Genomic DNA, 14,423 nt, shown 5'->3' on the forward strand with positions numbered 1-14,423 from the left:
TCCATAGTAGGAATTTATAACACTTCCCTTTCATTACACTAACTTTTAAATAGCACTTCCCAGCCTTGGGGTAATTCTTTAAGGCTATTTTATGCTGTTAAAATCATGTATTTAATTTCGTACCCATAAAAGCTTTAAAAGTTTTGTAACCCTCACAACTCCTAGTTCATATTTTATAAGTTTGTATATATCGATAGATGCCCTTTAAAATTATTTGATTTCGTAGCTTCCTTTGGCAACACAGGCAAGCATTCCAGACCCCAAACGGATTATTGGTTCTTACTCTCACGTCTTTCCAGCAACCGAACTATCAAAATGAGCAGCTTCTACCATGCATGCAAGGTCTCCTTTCCTTTTATTCAAACATTTATATAGCACCTAATGGTGTCAGGCAGGGGTAGAATACATTCCGAAAGGAATGGAGGCAGCGTTGTGGCCCTGGAGGTGCAGAAAGTGCACTTCACTGAGCTGTGTGGAGCGTACGTTTCTGCTTCCACAGACTCTTTTCTCCTTCTCTTCCAGCTCACGGATTTATGAGGAAAGGACGTCCTACAAAAAGGCTGCAGGTGGAAAAACCTGAAATGAATCTAGTTGTAAGCAGGCACGCCTCATCTGTCCTCAACAACCATTCCAGATCTCTGGGACTAGGAATCCCAGAAAGTACCGTTTGAGCTTGGCAAACTTTTCACCTTGAGTTTTCAATTAAAAGGATAATAAGTAAAACCCAAGTGAGCAGTACACAACCATTACCCAAACTTCCTAGGGTCATGCGACACAGGGTTGCATGATTTCGTACTAACTTTTCAATATTAAACTAGTTCTGCCTTTAAGAATTAGAAAGCAACAATTTAGTTGATTAGTATTTAAAAAAAAAAAAAAATGTCTGTGTGGGACCTAAAAACAAGCGCTTTAAGCAGCGAGCCACAGCACCAGCGGAACGTAACACCCCCGCGTTCCCTGAGGAGCCGCCACCCCCCCCGTCTCGCGAGAGTTGCGATAACGCAGACCGACCCTGAAGCAAGTGGGCGTGGCCGCCAGGTGGGCGGGGCGCTGGGGATCTCGAGTTCGGAGAGCGGGGAGCAAGGTCTTAGCGGGAAGTGCCCTCTCGTGACCTTGTCGTGAAGCCTGGGACCGACCGCAGGTCTGCAGGGACCGCGCCGAGCCGCCCCTCCCTCCGGCGTGCAGCCATGGCGCGGAAGTCGAACCTGCGTCTGCTTCTTGTGCCGTTTCTGCTCGGCCCGGCGCTGGTACGCAGCTCCAGCCCCTTGCCCCTGGTCGTCAACACTTGGCCTTTTAAGAATGCAACTGAAGCAGGTGCGGGCGGCGGCTGGGCGCGGGTGGCTGCGCTGCGAGGGCTCACCGCCGGGAAAGGAGGACGGCCGGCTCGCCCCTGATTATGGGAGCCGGGAGGGCGAGCGAGCACTGGGCCAGGCCTTCCTGCATCTCCTGCAGTTGACCCCTTACGCCATCTTCCAGGCCACTGCTACATTTTAGGCCCTCACCTTTTAGGATTGCTTCTCCTATTCAAGCCCCCGCGGTAGTACGTTTCTCACCCTGCTGCTGACCTAAATCAGTTCTGACCTTTCTTCTTAAAGTCTTCCAGTAGGACCTATGCTTTCTTTTGCTTGGGATCCAGTCTTTTCACGGGCTATCTCCTGCCCATCTCTCACTTCTCCCCAGTACGGGGTACTCCAGCTTTGCAAACGACCAGTATCTCCCAAAGCGTGCTCTTTCCCACGTTTACGCTTTTTTGCCACATGGTAACATTTTGTTTCTGGTGTCTGGAATGTTCTTCAGCCGTCACCTACCAGACTTGAAAACATTCAGCCAGGAGAGAGGTTCCAACTTTGGCTGTGCGTTAAAATCACTTGCAGAGCTTCTCAAAAATAGACATGCCTGGATGCCACATCTTGAGATTTAACTGTTGGAACCAAAGCATCTGTTTTTTAAAGTTTTCCAAGTGATACAGATTTCAGCCAGTCTGGAGAACCACTAAGCTAAAGGCATCACTTCTTCCAGGAAGCCTTCCCTGACTTACTGCCCTCACGCCCAACCTGAGTCACATGCCTGTCTTCTATGACATTGTCCTGTGCATACATCTATCTTGGCATTTTCGCATTGTCTTGTACCTGTTTGTTTCTTGGCCTTGAGACATACAAGAGTAATTTCAGATCCCACCCTGTGAGGGTGCTAATTTATTTCCTTTCTAGGGCTGAATTGGCTCTAGAACTTGGTGGAGCTGAGTTTGTTATCGGCAGCGAATAGAAGTCAGAGAAGATGAGGAGACAGCTGTGAGAAGGCAAATCCCAGTGATAATGAGACAGGAAAGCGCAGCAGCCGAGGCAGGGAGCGTTTCTGTGTAAGCTGCGTGACTTGGAAGAGGGGGACATCTCCCACTATACCCCCTAGCCTCTGGGCCCAGTGGTGATGCTTAAAGTCTTCAAGGATGGCTTCTATTTTTAATCAGTAAAACATGGTCCATTGAAGAGCACCGTTCCCACCCCACCCTTGCGTCCACTTTTTTTCAATGTACAGGGCTCTTCAAAAGCAGAGAGTAGAATGTTAAAATGTGGCCTCTGGAGCCAGAATGGCTACTTCTGAATTCTGGTTTTGCACTGTACTAGCGCTGTGACCTTGGACAAGTGTCTTATTCCCTCTGAGTCCCAGTTTCCTTTTTTTAAAATAAGGATAGTGCTTACCTCAAGAACTGGTGTGAAGATTAAACAAGTTAATTCATATGAAGCCTGTGTTGTAAATATTTGCTGTTGCAGTGTTGTTACTGAGACTAGCTGTGATAGGCGTTCCTCAATAAGAGTATTGTTATGCATATTCCTAATAATATAATGATACAGAAGAAACTAAGGCTATAATTTAGTGGATTTTTCATTTTAACTGCATTTTAGTAGATTCTGTCATACCTTTCAAAATTAAAGGAGGGAATACTTCTTTTCTTACACTCCGGAAATAAATCGATATTAGTAAGTGAAAAAGCCCTCACTGGGCATCAATAGCCAGTCTTTGAATTCTTCATAGTCAATAGTTGAATTTATATAGTTTTGTCTATACCACTCTAACTCCATGGTAGCATTTCATAAACTCATTTGTTAAAAATTCAGCTTAAAATAGAGCAAACTTGGAAAAAAAAAAGTTTATGTTATCAAAACGTTTCTGGTTCGTTGCAGCTGACATTGAAATGTATATGTAAATAGACAAGCACCCTTGTGATTTGATTGGCAGCCTGGAGGACATTAGTGTCTGGAGGCTCTACCCTGGACGCAGTGGAGAGTGGCTGTGCTGTGTGTGAGAGGGAGCAGTGTGATGGCACTGTGGGATTTGGAGGGAGTCCTGATGAGTCCAGAGAAACCACGCTGGATGCCATGATCATGGATGGGTAAGGACGCGCGTCGGACCTGTTGATCTTCCATCTTTGCTTCGTGTTGAGTTAACGTTTATAGTTACGTTCTTCTCTCGAGAGCTAGATGGTAGAATGCATGAATTTGTGGTAGGACAAAACCTGTAGCTTACTGTACTCAGCCTTTCCAAACATAAAGACTTTGCCTTCTCAATGAATAATAACAACAATAGGAAAAAAATCGCGTGCAAGTAGGTAGTCTGCTTAGAACAGAGCGAACTGCAAGCTATAAAAATGCACCACTAACCTTAAATGGAGCCCTGATGACACAGTGGTTAAGAATTCAGGCTGCTAACCAAAAGGTCGACAGTTCAAATTCACCAGCTACTCCTTGGAAGCCTTATTGGGCAGTTCTACTCTGTCCTGTAGGGTCACTATGAGTCGGAATTGACTCGATGGCAACAGGGGAGCCTTAAGTGCTGTTGTTTGCCTGAAGCTTTTCAATAAACTGGATGGAACTGAGAATTTTAGTGCCGTTGGGGTATATGGTAAATTGATTTTCTATTTGTTCCTTAATTTTTTTCTGGCTGTGGGAATCAGTGTGAACTTCAGGGAGGTGTTCTCTCTTCTGCACCAAGATGGTAGAGTTTATTCGACAAAATGCTTGGAGAAAAGCAGTATATTTTTAGTCTCTGAACCTATAAAAATACCTTTTTATCTGTTACTGCATTTTTTTTCTTACAGCACTACTATGGATGTCGGAGCAGTCGGAGATCTTAGACGAATTAAAAACGCTATTGGTGTGGCTCGAAAAGTACTGGAATACACAACACACACACTTTTAGCAGGAGAGTCAGGTATATTCTAGCTATAAGAACGGTTTTTCTGGTGTGTTTTCAATTATCTTCACTATGAAAAATAGGATTCCATGCGAAATAGTGCTGTTATTTTACTTTATATCTATTTAACTTTGGATAACTTGCTTATTTCTAAGTCTCATATTTTTGGTCATTAAAGTAGGATTTTCTTTAATAGTTCAGTATCCATGGATGAGTAATTGCTAGACCAAAACAGGATTCAGCATTAATTGTCTTCCTGTATTACACCTTATAGGTGTAACGCCGAAGGACAATTGTTAACTTAAAAAGATGGGAATTGAAGGACTTTTGTCGTGAAAGCGTCACTTCATTATTTGAACTCCTTCCAAATCATATACCAAAAATCATGCAGTGATCTATGACCCAAATTATTTTTAATGATTTGTTGGCTGACAACTCCAGTAGGCTTCCTTCAGGTTTGTTTCAAGTACAGAATTGGAAATGACCTGACAAGCAAAAGGATTTCTTACCCGTTCATTGGATTCCAGTCATCCTTTTGTTCAGTGTCCCGATACTTTTACGTCCCAGGGCATTGCTCCTTTGTTAGAACAGTAAGATTTTGTATTGGTGTGAGGTATGCCTGTTCTTCTGTAAAGTGGAAGGGAGATTGTGGAAGGGGAACAAAAGAAAAGAACTGCCACAACACATACCCCAAGGGGCTCAGCAGATCAGTTTTAGGAGACTACATATGAAAATTGATACGGAAATTGATTCCGTTATAACTTTGATTGTCTGAATACTCCTTTGAAAGTCTCCATGTATCCCCCACTGGCAATTGTACCCCAGTTAAGTGACAACTGACCTAGAGTGCTTCCTATACATATGCTTTATTTAAAAGGGAATATTTGATTGATTTACATTTTTCTTCTCAATCTCCAGCCACTAAGTTCGCTGAAAGTATGGGCTTTATCAATGAAGATTTATCTACCAATACTTCTCAAGCTCTTCATGCAGCTTGGCTTGCTCGGAATTGCCAGCCAAATTATTGGAGGGTATGTGTAGATGTTTAATTTTTGCAAGTAAATCCTTTGACTATATTAAGTGATGTCCCCTTTGCTTGCTGTTGCCCACCTACTGTCTGGGGTGCTGTTTCGTATCCTGGCTGCACATTAGAACCAGCGGTTTAGATTGGTTCTCTGGGCATGGGTGTTCTTGAAAGCTCCCTAGCTAAATTGAACGCACGTACAAGATGCAGAACTCCTGGTCTCTGGCAAATTTTTCAGACTAAAGTGCCACAGTGGGGAGAGGGAGCTGCCTACATCGAAGCTGCTGTGCTTGAAATGCTTTTAACAAAAGGTTCCAAGTCTAAAATAATCAACCTTCAAAAACCATTAGTCTAATGATATTTCTTAAATCTTACGTATGTGAAGTATATCCAGTATCTTTTCCTTATTTGACTTGAGAATTTATAATTAGGTGTCTGTTATGCTACTAGTGGGGTAAGTTGTCCTTAAACCAATAGGGCTTTTAGCATAAATCAGTTTGCTTTTACTGTTCAGAGTTCTGCTGTTGTAGGCTGGCTTAGTCTCGCATCTGTTTCTTCCCTAAATCCTAATTACCTTTGAAGAAACAAGGAGTTTCTGGGATTAGCACTTGAAACAGGTGACTCATAGAATCAGGTTAGGAGGGATACCTGGGGCTCTAATCTTTAAGGCATGTGTCCTATGTTTCTTGCCTTAACACCAATCTATATATACAACCTGAATTTATAGGTTTGGATTATTTTCTTGAGCTTTTAAGATTTATAAACAAATCTTAGAGTATCACTTAGAATATGTTTACATTAGCATACCTTTGGAGAGGGGGGAGGTTTTAAAACAGATTTTACCTTAAATTCAAGACCTCTACTTTGGCCAATGAACGAATTCTAAAATTTGAAGGTCAGATTGTGTATGAGGATTGATAGCTAATTAAAATCTTAATTTATATCTGCCATTGTACTGAGAATTTTATACATTTAGAGAAAAAATCAGAAATCTAATCCAGACAATATAGGTGTCTAACCCATATTATGTAATTCTGAGACCAATATAGATACTTAATAAAATTACATCCCTCTCTTCATGTAAAATGTTGCTATGTTTTAATTCTTATCTTTGAGTTAACCAGTGTCTTTTTTTGGTTTCGGCTAATGTTTGGTGATTGTATATAGCTACTTGGATGATTTTTAAAAACACTCTTTTTAAAAAATAAAATTTTGTTTACAGAATGTTATTCCAGATGCTTCAAAATACTGTGGACCGTACAAACCCAAACCGCCTAGTATCTTAAAACAAGATTATCCTGCCTGTAAAGGAACGGGAGATAATTATGGTCATGATACTATTGGTAATTTGACTTCTGCATAATTTTTATGGTTAACGTCGAGCCATTTCTAATTGCCCTCATGGAGCTCTTAATTTCTTCATCCCTGTTCGTGTGCCATAAGTTGATTTTGGTTTTTTTAACTCCCAAGTATGACACTATATATATAGATGTTATTTTCTTAGCATCTGTGAACCATTTGGTAAATTGCCTCATACAAGACGTGTAAAATCCAATGACTATTCACTTGTGGATTTTATTTCTTTGATAATCATACATTGTATCCTACATTCAGGAGATCTTAGATAATTTTTCTTTGGAGTTATCTTTGAAAGGGCATTGAAAATAACTGAGCAGTTTGAAGAAGTGGGAATGTGGGATGTCTGCCAAATGATGTTAAAACTATGAATCCAGCTCATTAGAACACACAAATTGTACCACTGGTGTAGTTTTCAATATTCTCGACTTTCCTATTCTCGTCTACCTGACATTGATGAAAGAGCATATTTATGTTAGCAGCTACTCAGTCATTTGGTGTTATTTGGGGTAAACTTTAGAGTTGGTACCTACACTGATTTTTTTGGTTTTCTTTTTTTCTAGGCATGATTGTAATCCATAAGACAGGACATACTGCTGCTGGCACATCTACAAATGGTATAAAATTCAAAATACCTGGGTTAGTGTTGTCCAGTACAACAGATCTCACAAATATGTATTGAGTACAAATCAGTCTGTGTGGTAGGTACTGTGGGGAAGATGCAGAATGCAAAACATTGCCTAAATCTCACAGCTGAGATTAATGTGGAAGAAAATATATCAGTGTCTGCTAAGTGCCAGATGAAAACCCTGGTGACATAGTGGTTAAGAGCTACAGCTGCTGACCAGAAAGGTCGTCAGTTCAAATCCACCAGGTGCTCCTTGGAAACTCTATGGGGCAGTTCTACTCTGTCCGATAGGATCGCTATGAGTTGGGATCAACGCGATGGCGGTGGTAAGTGTCAGAGGGTGTCCTTGGGTGGTGCAGACAGCACACTCACCTGTTAACCTCAAGGTTGGAAGTTCATGTCCAACTATCGGCACCTTGGAATAAAGGCATGGCAGTCTACTTCTGAAAAATCACCTGTTGAAAATCCTGTGGAGCGCAGTCCTGGGGTCGTCATGAGTCAGACCCGACTTGACAGCAGCTGGTTAAGTGCCAAAGGAGAGGGATAAAGCCAGTGCTTTAGAGCGCAGGTGATCCATTTAAGCTGCGGTAGTTATTGGAGCCAGTGAAGAGATGCCAGAGCTGAGCCCTGAGCCCACTGCAGGGAGCATCCAGGCAAAGGGATTGGCACGTACAAAGGACTGCACACTTCACATTTAGGGCTCCAGCTGGTGGAAGAGAAACTTTGAGTGTGAGGTAGTGGAAGGTAGGACTGCAACAAAAGATTAGATCCAGATTTCAAGGAGTCTGAAGTCAGTTTAAGGAGTTCTGATCTTACTGTGGAGCCCTGGTGGCACAGTGGTTAAGCATTCACCTGCTGACCAAAAGTCAGCAGTTGAAATCCACCAGCTGCTCTTTGGAAACCCTGTGAGGCAATTCTGCTCTGTCCTGTAGGGTCGCTGTGAGTCGGAATTGACTTGATGGCAACAGGTTTGGTTTTTTTTTTTTTAAGTCAGTTTAAGGAGTTCTGATCTTACTGTGGAAGTAGTGTAAAGTGTTGAAGGTTTATTGCAAGGGAAAATCTTGATAAAAGTTTGGCACATTAGATAGAAAGCAGGAATAGATTGTAGGTGAGGGAAACCAATTTTGAAACTGTTGAGATAATCCAGCAATTAGATGATAAAAGACAGTAATAATAGAAGAGTCGTTGTAAATCTGTGCCATCTTTGTCTATAACTAGCTGGTATTGAATTCTTAGAGAATTAATGGGCGTTTGTGAAAACCTGAGTTAAAAAAGTAATGAAATTTTTTTCTGTGTTCTGATAAAGAAATTACTTCAAAAACAATCATCTGGAAGTAGATAGTGGTGATGGTTGCACAATCGTGTAAATGTACAAAATACCACTGAAATGTACACTTTAAAGTGGTTAAAACGTTAAATTTTATGTGTATTCTGCTGCAATTAAAAAAAAGAAATCAGGCTAAGTGGAAATAACCCTATGTTGAAACAGCTTATGAAATAATTTATTTTCTACGCTTGACTTCCTGCTCTGAATTGTTGTGTTATGCCCTCGCAAAGCCGTATAGGAGATTCGCCAATACCTGGATCTGGAGCCTATGCTGATGATGCCGCAGGAGCAGCAGCAGCCACCGGGGATGGTGATACACTGATGCGCTTCCTACCAAGGTTTGAATTCTTACGTTTGTGGATTTTAGAGACTGTTAGGAATTGAGTTGTGTCTCCCAAAAATGTGTGTCAACTTGGCTAGGCCATGATTCCCAGTATTGTGTGGTTGTCCATTTTGTCATCTGATGTGATCATCCTATATGCTGTAAATCCTAATCTCTATGATGTTAATGAGGCAGGATTAGAGGCAGTTATGTTAATGAGGCAGGACTCAATCTACAGAATAGATGGTATCTTGAGTTTGTCTCTTTTGAGATATAAAGAGAGAATCCAGCAGAGAGACATGAGGACCTCATACTACCAAGAAAGCGGAGCCAGGAGCAGAGTGTGTCCTTTGGAACCAGAGTCCCTGCGCTGAGAAGCTCCTAAACTAGGGAAAGATTAATGACAAGGATTTTTCCCCCAGAGCCAACAGAGAGAAAGCCTCCCCTTGGAGCTGGCACCTTGAATTCAGACTTTTAGTCTCCTGGACTGTGAGGGAATAAATCTCTTTTTGTTAAAGCCATCTACTTGTGGTATTTTTGTTACATCAGCGCTAGATAACTAAGACAGAGACCTTTAGTGAAGTTACTTTCTTTGTCAGGATGGAAAGTAATTTTTTTTGGCAGGGCGCAACACCATGTAATTTAAATTTGTGTGCACAGGAGCTTTTTAGAAGCTGTGTCCATAACGACTTTTTACCTATCGTTTTGATGATGATAATCATTTAAATTAAATGCCAATAGTCCTTCTGAATAGATGAGAATAAGATCTGTTTAAATAATTTATATAAGGTAACTGAGTAATGGAACTGTAATAATTAAAGGTAAAAGTAGCGGATGCAGTCAGTGGGTTCAATTAATTACTAAAATGTAATCATTAAAACTGGATGCTTTGTACATGCATATTATTTTCCCCTTTGGTTGCAGTTCCTTCTCTCATTTAGATATGACCTCTATGACCTCTATTCTTTAGGACGTCTGGCTTTAATAAATTAATTGACAGTTATTCAGCAAAATCAAAAATAATGGTCCTTCTTATCTGACGTTAATGAGTGGATTAGTTGAAAAAATTGACATTGTTTCAAACTTTACTTGCTTTGATGTAGATGCTTTAGTATGAGTTACTGACTCCCATTCAGTAATGTATTCTATCAACTGTGACAGTTTTGGTATTTTTAAATTTCTGACTTGAGGTAGCCCGATTTGGAGTTAGTATTTATTCTGTGACACTAAAGTTTCACCTCTGGTTAAATTAGCTACCAAGCTGTAGAATATATGAGAAGAGGAGAAGATCCAACCATAGCTTGCCAAAAAGTGATTTCAAGAATTCAGAAGTATTTTCCAAATTTCTTCGGGGCTATTATTTGCGCCAATGTGACTGGAAGCTACGGTAAGTTATACTTGGAATTTTCATTTGTGTGAACTTTAAAATGTTAATAAAAACGTGCATTTTTAAATAGTGTATTGTATTTTACTACTGTATAACAGGAAAGGGGACTATATAGAGTAGGCACTGGATAAATGTTAATTGATTTACATTAATCAGTCGTGAATCTGTGGAGACCCACAAAGTGTTAAAAATATACCTGAAGCTGGTAGTTGCGATCATTCTTCGGCTTCTAGAGCTTCTCTTTTACATCCTCCCTAAGTAAAGTTTAGCTTCAGTTCTCGTACATGTTGAGATGGGTGAATCTATTTAAATACTTCTATTAACTAGAAGAAGATAGCAATAAATTGTCTTCTCTACTCCTTTTTCATTCATGATTTAAATGTCTCAGCCATTTAGATTTTCTTGGGGCCCCAAGATAAAAAATGTATTACTAGAAGAAGTTAGCAAAATTATTTTTTGCACTGTGTTTTAGGCATGTCCTTTCCTTCATTTACTTTCTGTGTGAGCCTGTCAGAGATTCAAAGCAGTTCAAGATCAACCACTGCTGGTTCTCATTAGTGAATTTTCAGATGCAAAAGATACACAGCTTACTGATCAATATGACTTATTAGGTTAGACTGCTTATTATTGTTCTTTGATCTTTTACTTCCCACAGTTCTACATTTGAAAACTTTGAGGAATTCCTTATTCTTTTCTAAGAACTAAGACACAAAAGTCAATTTGAGTTATGAGGGAAAAGGCTTTATGTATAAAATAAGTTAGTTTCATTGATTCTCTCTTAAGTAAACCTTAGAAGGCTCAAAATTGTATTTAACAGGATGTAAAAATGATAATTATATAATTGTAGCTGGTGAGTTCCTTATATTTAAAGTAATGACAGTAGGAGGGGAACCCTTAGGTGTCGGAGCAGAGGAAGAAATCCACTGTTGACATAGGCGGGGCAGCAGGAAACCACTGCATTGAGATGAACGTGTTAGAACATCTTCACAAAGAAGTAACTGTTCTCTCATCCTATTAGAAGGGAAAGTGTGAGGAGCAGGGGAGTGGAAGGGGTATAGGTGAATGATGGGAATACTATAGTGGCTAGGGAAATACAGTTTTTAGCATGAGCCTAAAAAAGTTTTTTGCTGAGAAAACAGAATAAAATAATGGTAGCAACCACAGCGTATAGAGAGAGTAGAAACATCAGTCAATTTTCTGAGGTTCCCAAAGATGGCTGCCTCTTTCTTTCCTCTCATGGACCGCTAACTACTCACTACTAAGGAGAGCAACACTGGTGTAGCTCTGTGTGGCTCAGGCAAATAAGCAATATCTATGTAACTATGCACGTCCTGTATTTAACCAAAAGGAGCCCTGGCGGTGCAGTGCTGAAGCATTAAGCTGCTAACCAAAAAGTCACTGGTTCAAACCTACCAGCTGCTCCACAGGAGAAAGATGTGGCAGTCTGCTTCTGTAAAGATTTATAGCCTTGGAAACCATATGGGGCAGTTCTACCATGTCCTATAGGGTCACTATGAGTAGGAATTGATGGCAGTGGATGTGTGTGTGTGTGTGTATTTAACCAAACGACTTTCTCTTTTCTTGGTCCCAGGTGCTGCTTGCAATAAACTTCCAACATTTACCAAGTTCAGTTTCATGGTCTATAATTCTCTAAAAAATCAGCCAACTGAGGAAAAAGTAGACTGCATCTAATCCATCTTTTCTGTCGACATCTGTTTAAAGAAGGAAACAAAGGCTGAAAAGGTTACTCATCATACAGTGTGCCTCGTGTATTTTGAAGTCCTTGTGTAATATAAGCACAAAAATAAATTTATGCCAAAGTGGCATTTTTCACTTTCAGTATCGGAAATTTATCTGTTTTTACTTAAGCTATTGTATGGCCCCTAAAAAATTAACATGGGTATGTGTGTGTATTTTGTACATATTTACATTTTAAGCAGTACTTGGATTTCTGATATTTCAGGAAATTGTTACTTTGGTGACTTATTCCCATAGTGACATAATAAAGCCAAAACAAATCATCAGTATCTATATTTAGAAACTTAAAATGGGGAATGTAAGTTTTTTAAACCCAAAGAAAAAAGTAACAGTGAATCCTGGTGTGATGAGGACTGATTGAATTTCAGTCTGTTGCAGTGATGCATCTTTTATCACTGATTATTAGTTTTACATAAAATGCCCCTAATAGCTTGTTGAGGGAGGAATGCTGTTAATATAGATGCTTTGGTTTTACATATAACGTCAATCCTCATAATTTCCAGGTTCTGTATGTGCGAATTTGCCTACTCACTAAAGTTTATAGGTAACCTCAAAATTATAATCTGTGGCACTTTCACAGTCATTTGTAGACATTCATGTGCACAGAGTGGAAAAACATTTGATTCGCCCAGCGAACATGTTCCCAGCTAAGGTGGAACAAGGCAGCGCTCTGCCTTCTTGTTTCAGCTCTCATACTGTAAACACGTGTCCTTTTCACAGACTGTTTAGTCCACGCTTTCTCATTTTTGTGCTTTTTTTGTGATTTTGCTATATAAAACGGCCTCAGTGTAGTGTTCTAAGCGCAAGAATACGATGATGTATCTTACAGAGAAAGATAAGCTTTGTTAAGGTATGAGTTACAGTGCTGTTGGCCGTAAGTTCAATGTTGTGGTATTATGAGATGACGACTGGTAAAAATAGTGTAGATGACACTGTTATGAGTCTGAAAGCCAAAGAAAATGGCCAGAGAAATGTGAAATCTTTCTCGGCCAGTGCTGGCTGGCACGCTGGCACGCACATTTCGAATGGTGTTACAGTGTGAAAAATGCTAAACTGGAAGGTGAGGCAGATTCTGCAGATCAAAGGCTGCAGAAAAATTTTAAAAATTCCTGCTGAGTGTCAGACAAGAAAAGGGTTATGTGGAAGAGCAGATTTTCCACACATGATATACTTGTTTCGTGAGAAAATTGACAAAGGAATCTGTTATGGGTTGACAGATTGGTTGGGTCTTGATTCCCAGTATTGTATGATTGTGTACCATTTTGTAATCCAATGCGATTTCCTTATGTGTTGTAAACTCTATCACTATAATGTAATAAGATGGATTAGCAGCGGTTATACTGATGAGGTATAGAAGATTGGATAGTGTCTTAAGCCAATCTCTTTTGAGATATAAAAGAAGCAAGCAGAGACACATGGGAACCTCATACCACCAAGAAAGCAGTGCTGGGAGCAGAGTGCATCCTTTGAACCTGAGGTTCCTGCACAGAGAAGCTTCCAGACCAGGGGAAGACTGATGACATGGACCTTCCTCCAGAGCCGACAGAGAAAGCATTCCCCTGGAGCCGAAGCCCTGAATTAGGACTTGCAGCCTACAGGACTGTGAGAGAATAAACTTCTCTTTGTTAAAGCCATCCACTTGTGGTACTTTTGTTAGAGCAGCACTAGATGACTAAGACAGAATCTATATAATGCAAATGGCTTCCAAAGCCCCTGGCTTTAAATTATTTAATGTCTGCAACGTTACTATTGTGCACCAATCCCAAGAGCAACTTTTAAGTGCAAACCCTAATGATGTACACTGCCCAGATACCACGTAAAAGGAAAAACCCGAACTGTATGCCAGTCTGTTGGAGGTGGAGCAAAAACACGTGGATGGTGTCTGAAGTATTTTGAGATTGGTCCTACAACTGCTTCATCCCAGAAATTGAATACTACCTCCAGGGCAAAAAGCTTGTCTTCAAGGTTTTATTATTAACTTTGGATAATGCAGTGCAGAACTCGAAAATGCCCAGCCCAACGCAGAAGTCTTTTCATGTCCCCAAACACTATGTCTCATCCAGTCCCCCAGTCAGGCCGTAGTAAAGGCTTTCAAGGTTCACTGCACAAGGAAGCTTTATATCAAGGCTTGTGAGGCATCTAGCACCGACACGGAAGCCACCTTGCTGGAGCAGTAGAAGTCAGTCACTATACACGTGATTAGGCTGACACAGCCTGGGACAGCGTCAAGCAGGCTGAGTCAATGACTTGGAAAATGTTTGGCCCGGCCGCGTGAACAGTTTCTAAGGTGTTACAGAAGATATAAAGAACAGTGTCAAAAACAATGCATATCACATGGCAAATAAGTGGAGAAGGCTTTGATGACATGAAGACATGGGGGAGTTTTGGCAGAGAACACAGGAGAACCCACCAACAAAGACCTGGAAAAGA

At 40.5% G+C, this 14,423-nt stretch overlaps 1 protein-coding gene across 2 annotated transcripts; it reads left to right on the plus strand.

Annotated features, from left to right (window-relative positions):
• The first annotated feature begins 1,112 nt into the window (after positions 1 to 1,112).
• On the plus strand, positions 1,113 to 12,068 carry AGA (aspartylglucosaminidase). Of its 2 annotated transcripts, none has more exons than XM_004389358.3 (9): positions 1,113 to 1,314; positions 3,238 to 3,391; positions 4,097 to 4,209; positions 5,110 to 5,222; positions 6,438 to 6,558; positions 7,135 to 7,210; positions 8,757 to 8,864; positions 10,102 to 10,235; positions 11,827 to 11,951. In XM_004389358.3, the coding sequence occupies exons 1-9, from the start codon at positions 1,188 to 1,190 to the stop codon at positions 11,925 to 11,927; spliced, it is 1,047 nt and encodes a 348-aa protein (XP_004389415.1). In that variant the 5' UTR covers positions 1,113 to 1,187; the 3' UTR covers positions 11,928 to 11,951. The 2 variants fall into 2 exon arrangements, with proteins under 2 accessions (XP_004389415.1, XP_023580126.1); XM_023724358.1 differs by having other exon boundaries at positions 1,124 to 1,247; positions 11,827 to 12,068.
• The last annotated feature ends 2,355 nt before the right edge of the window (positions 12,069 to 14,423 follow it).

Source organism: Trichechus manatus, unplaced genomic scaffold (genome assembly GCF_000243295.1).
Source record: "Trichechus manatus latirostris isolate Lorelei unplaced genomic scaffold, TriManLat1.0 scaffold00243, whole genome shotgun sequence".
In the NCBI taxonomy this organism is placed as follows: domain Eukaryota; kingdom Metazoa; phylum Chordata; class Mammalia; order Sirenia; family Trichechidae; genus Trichechus; species Trichechus manatus.

Coding starts and splice junctions, on each gene's coding strand:
- AGA (XM_004389358.3), top strand. CDS start 1,188: ATGGCGCGGAAGTCGAACCTGCGTCTGCTTCTTGTGCCGTTTCTGCTC. Junction 6,559..7,134: donor TTATGGTCATGATACTATTG/GTAATTTGACTT, acceptor CTTTTTTTCTAG/GCATGATTGTAATCCATAAG. Junction 7,211..8,756: donor ATAAAATTCAAAATACCTGG/GTTAGTGTTGTC, acceptor GCCCTCGCAAAG/CCGTATAGGAGATTCGCCAA.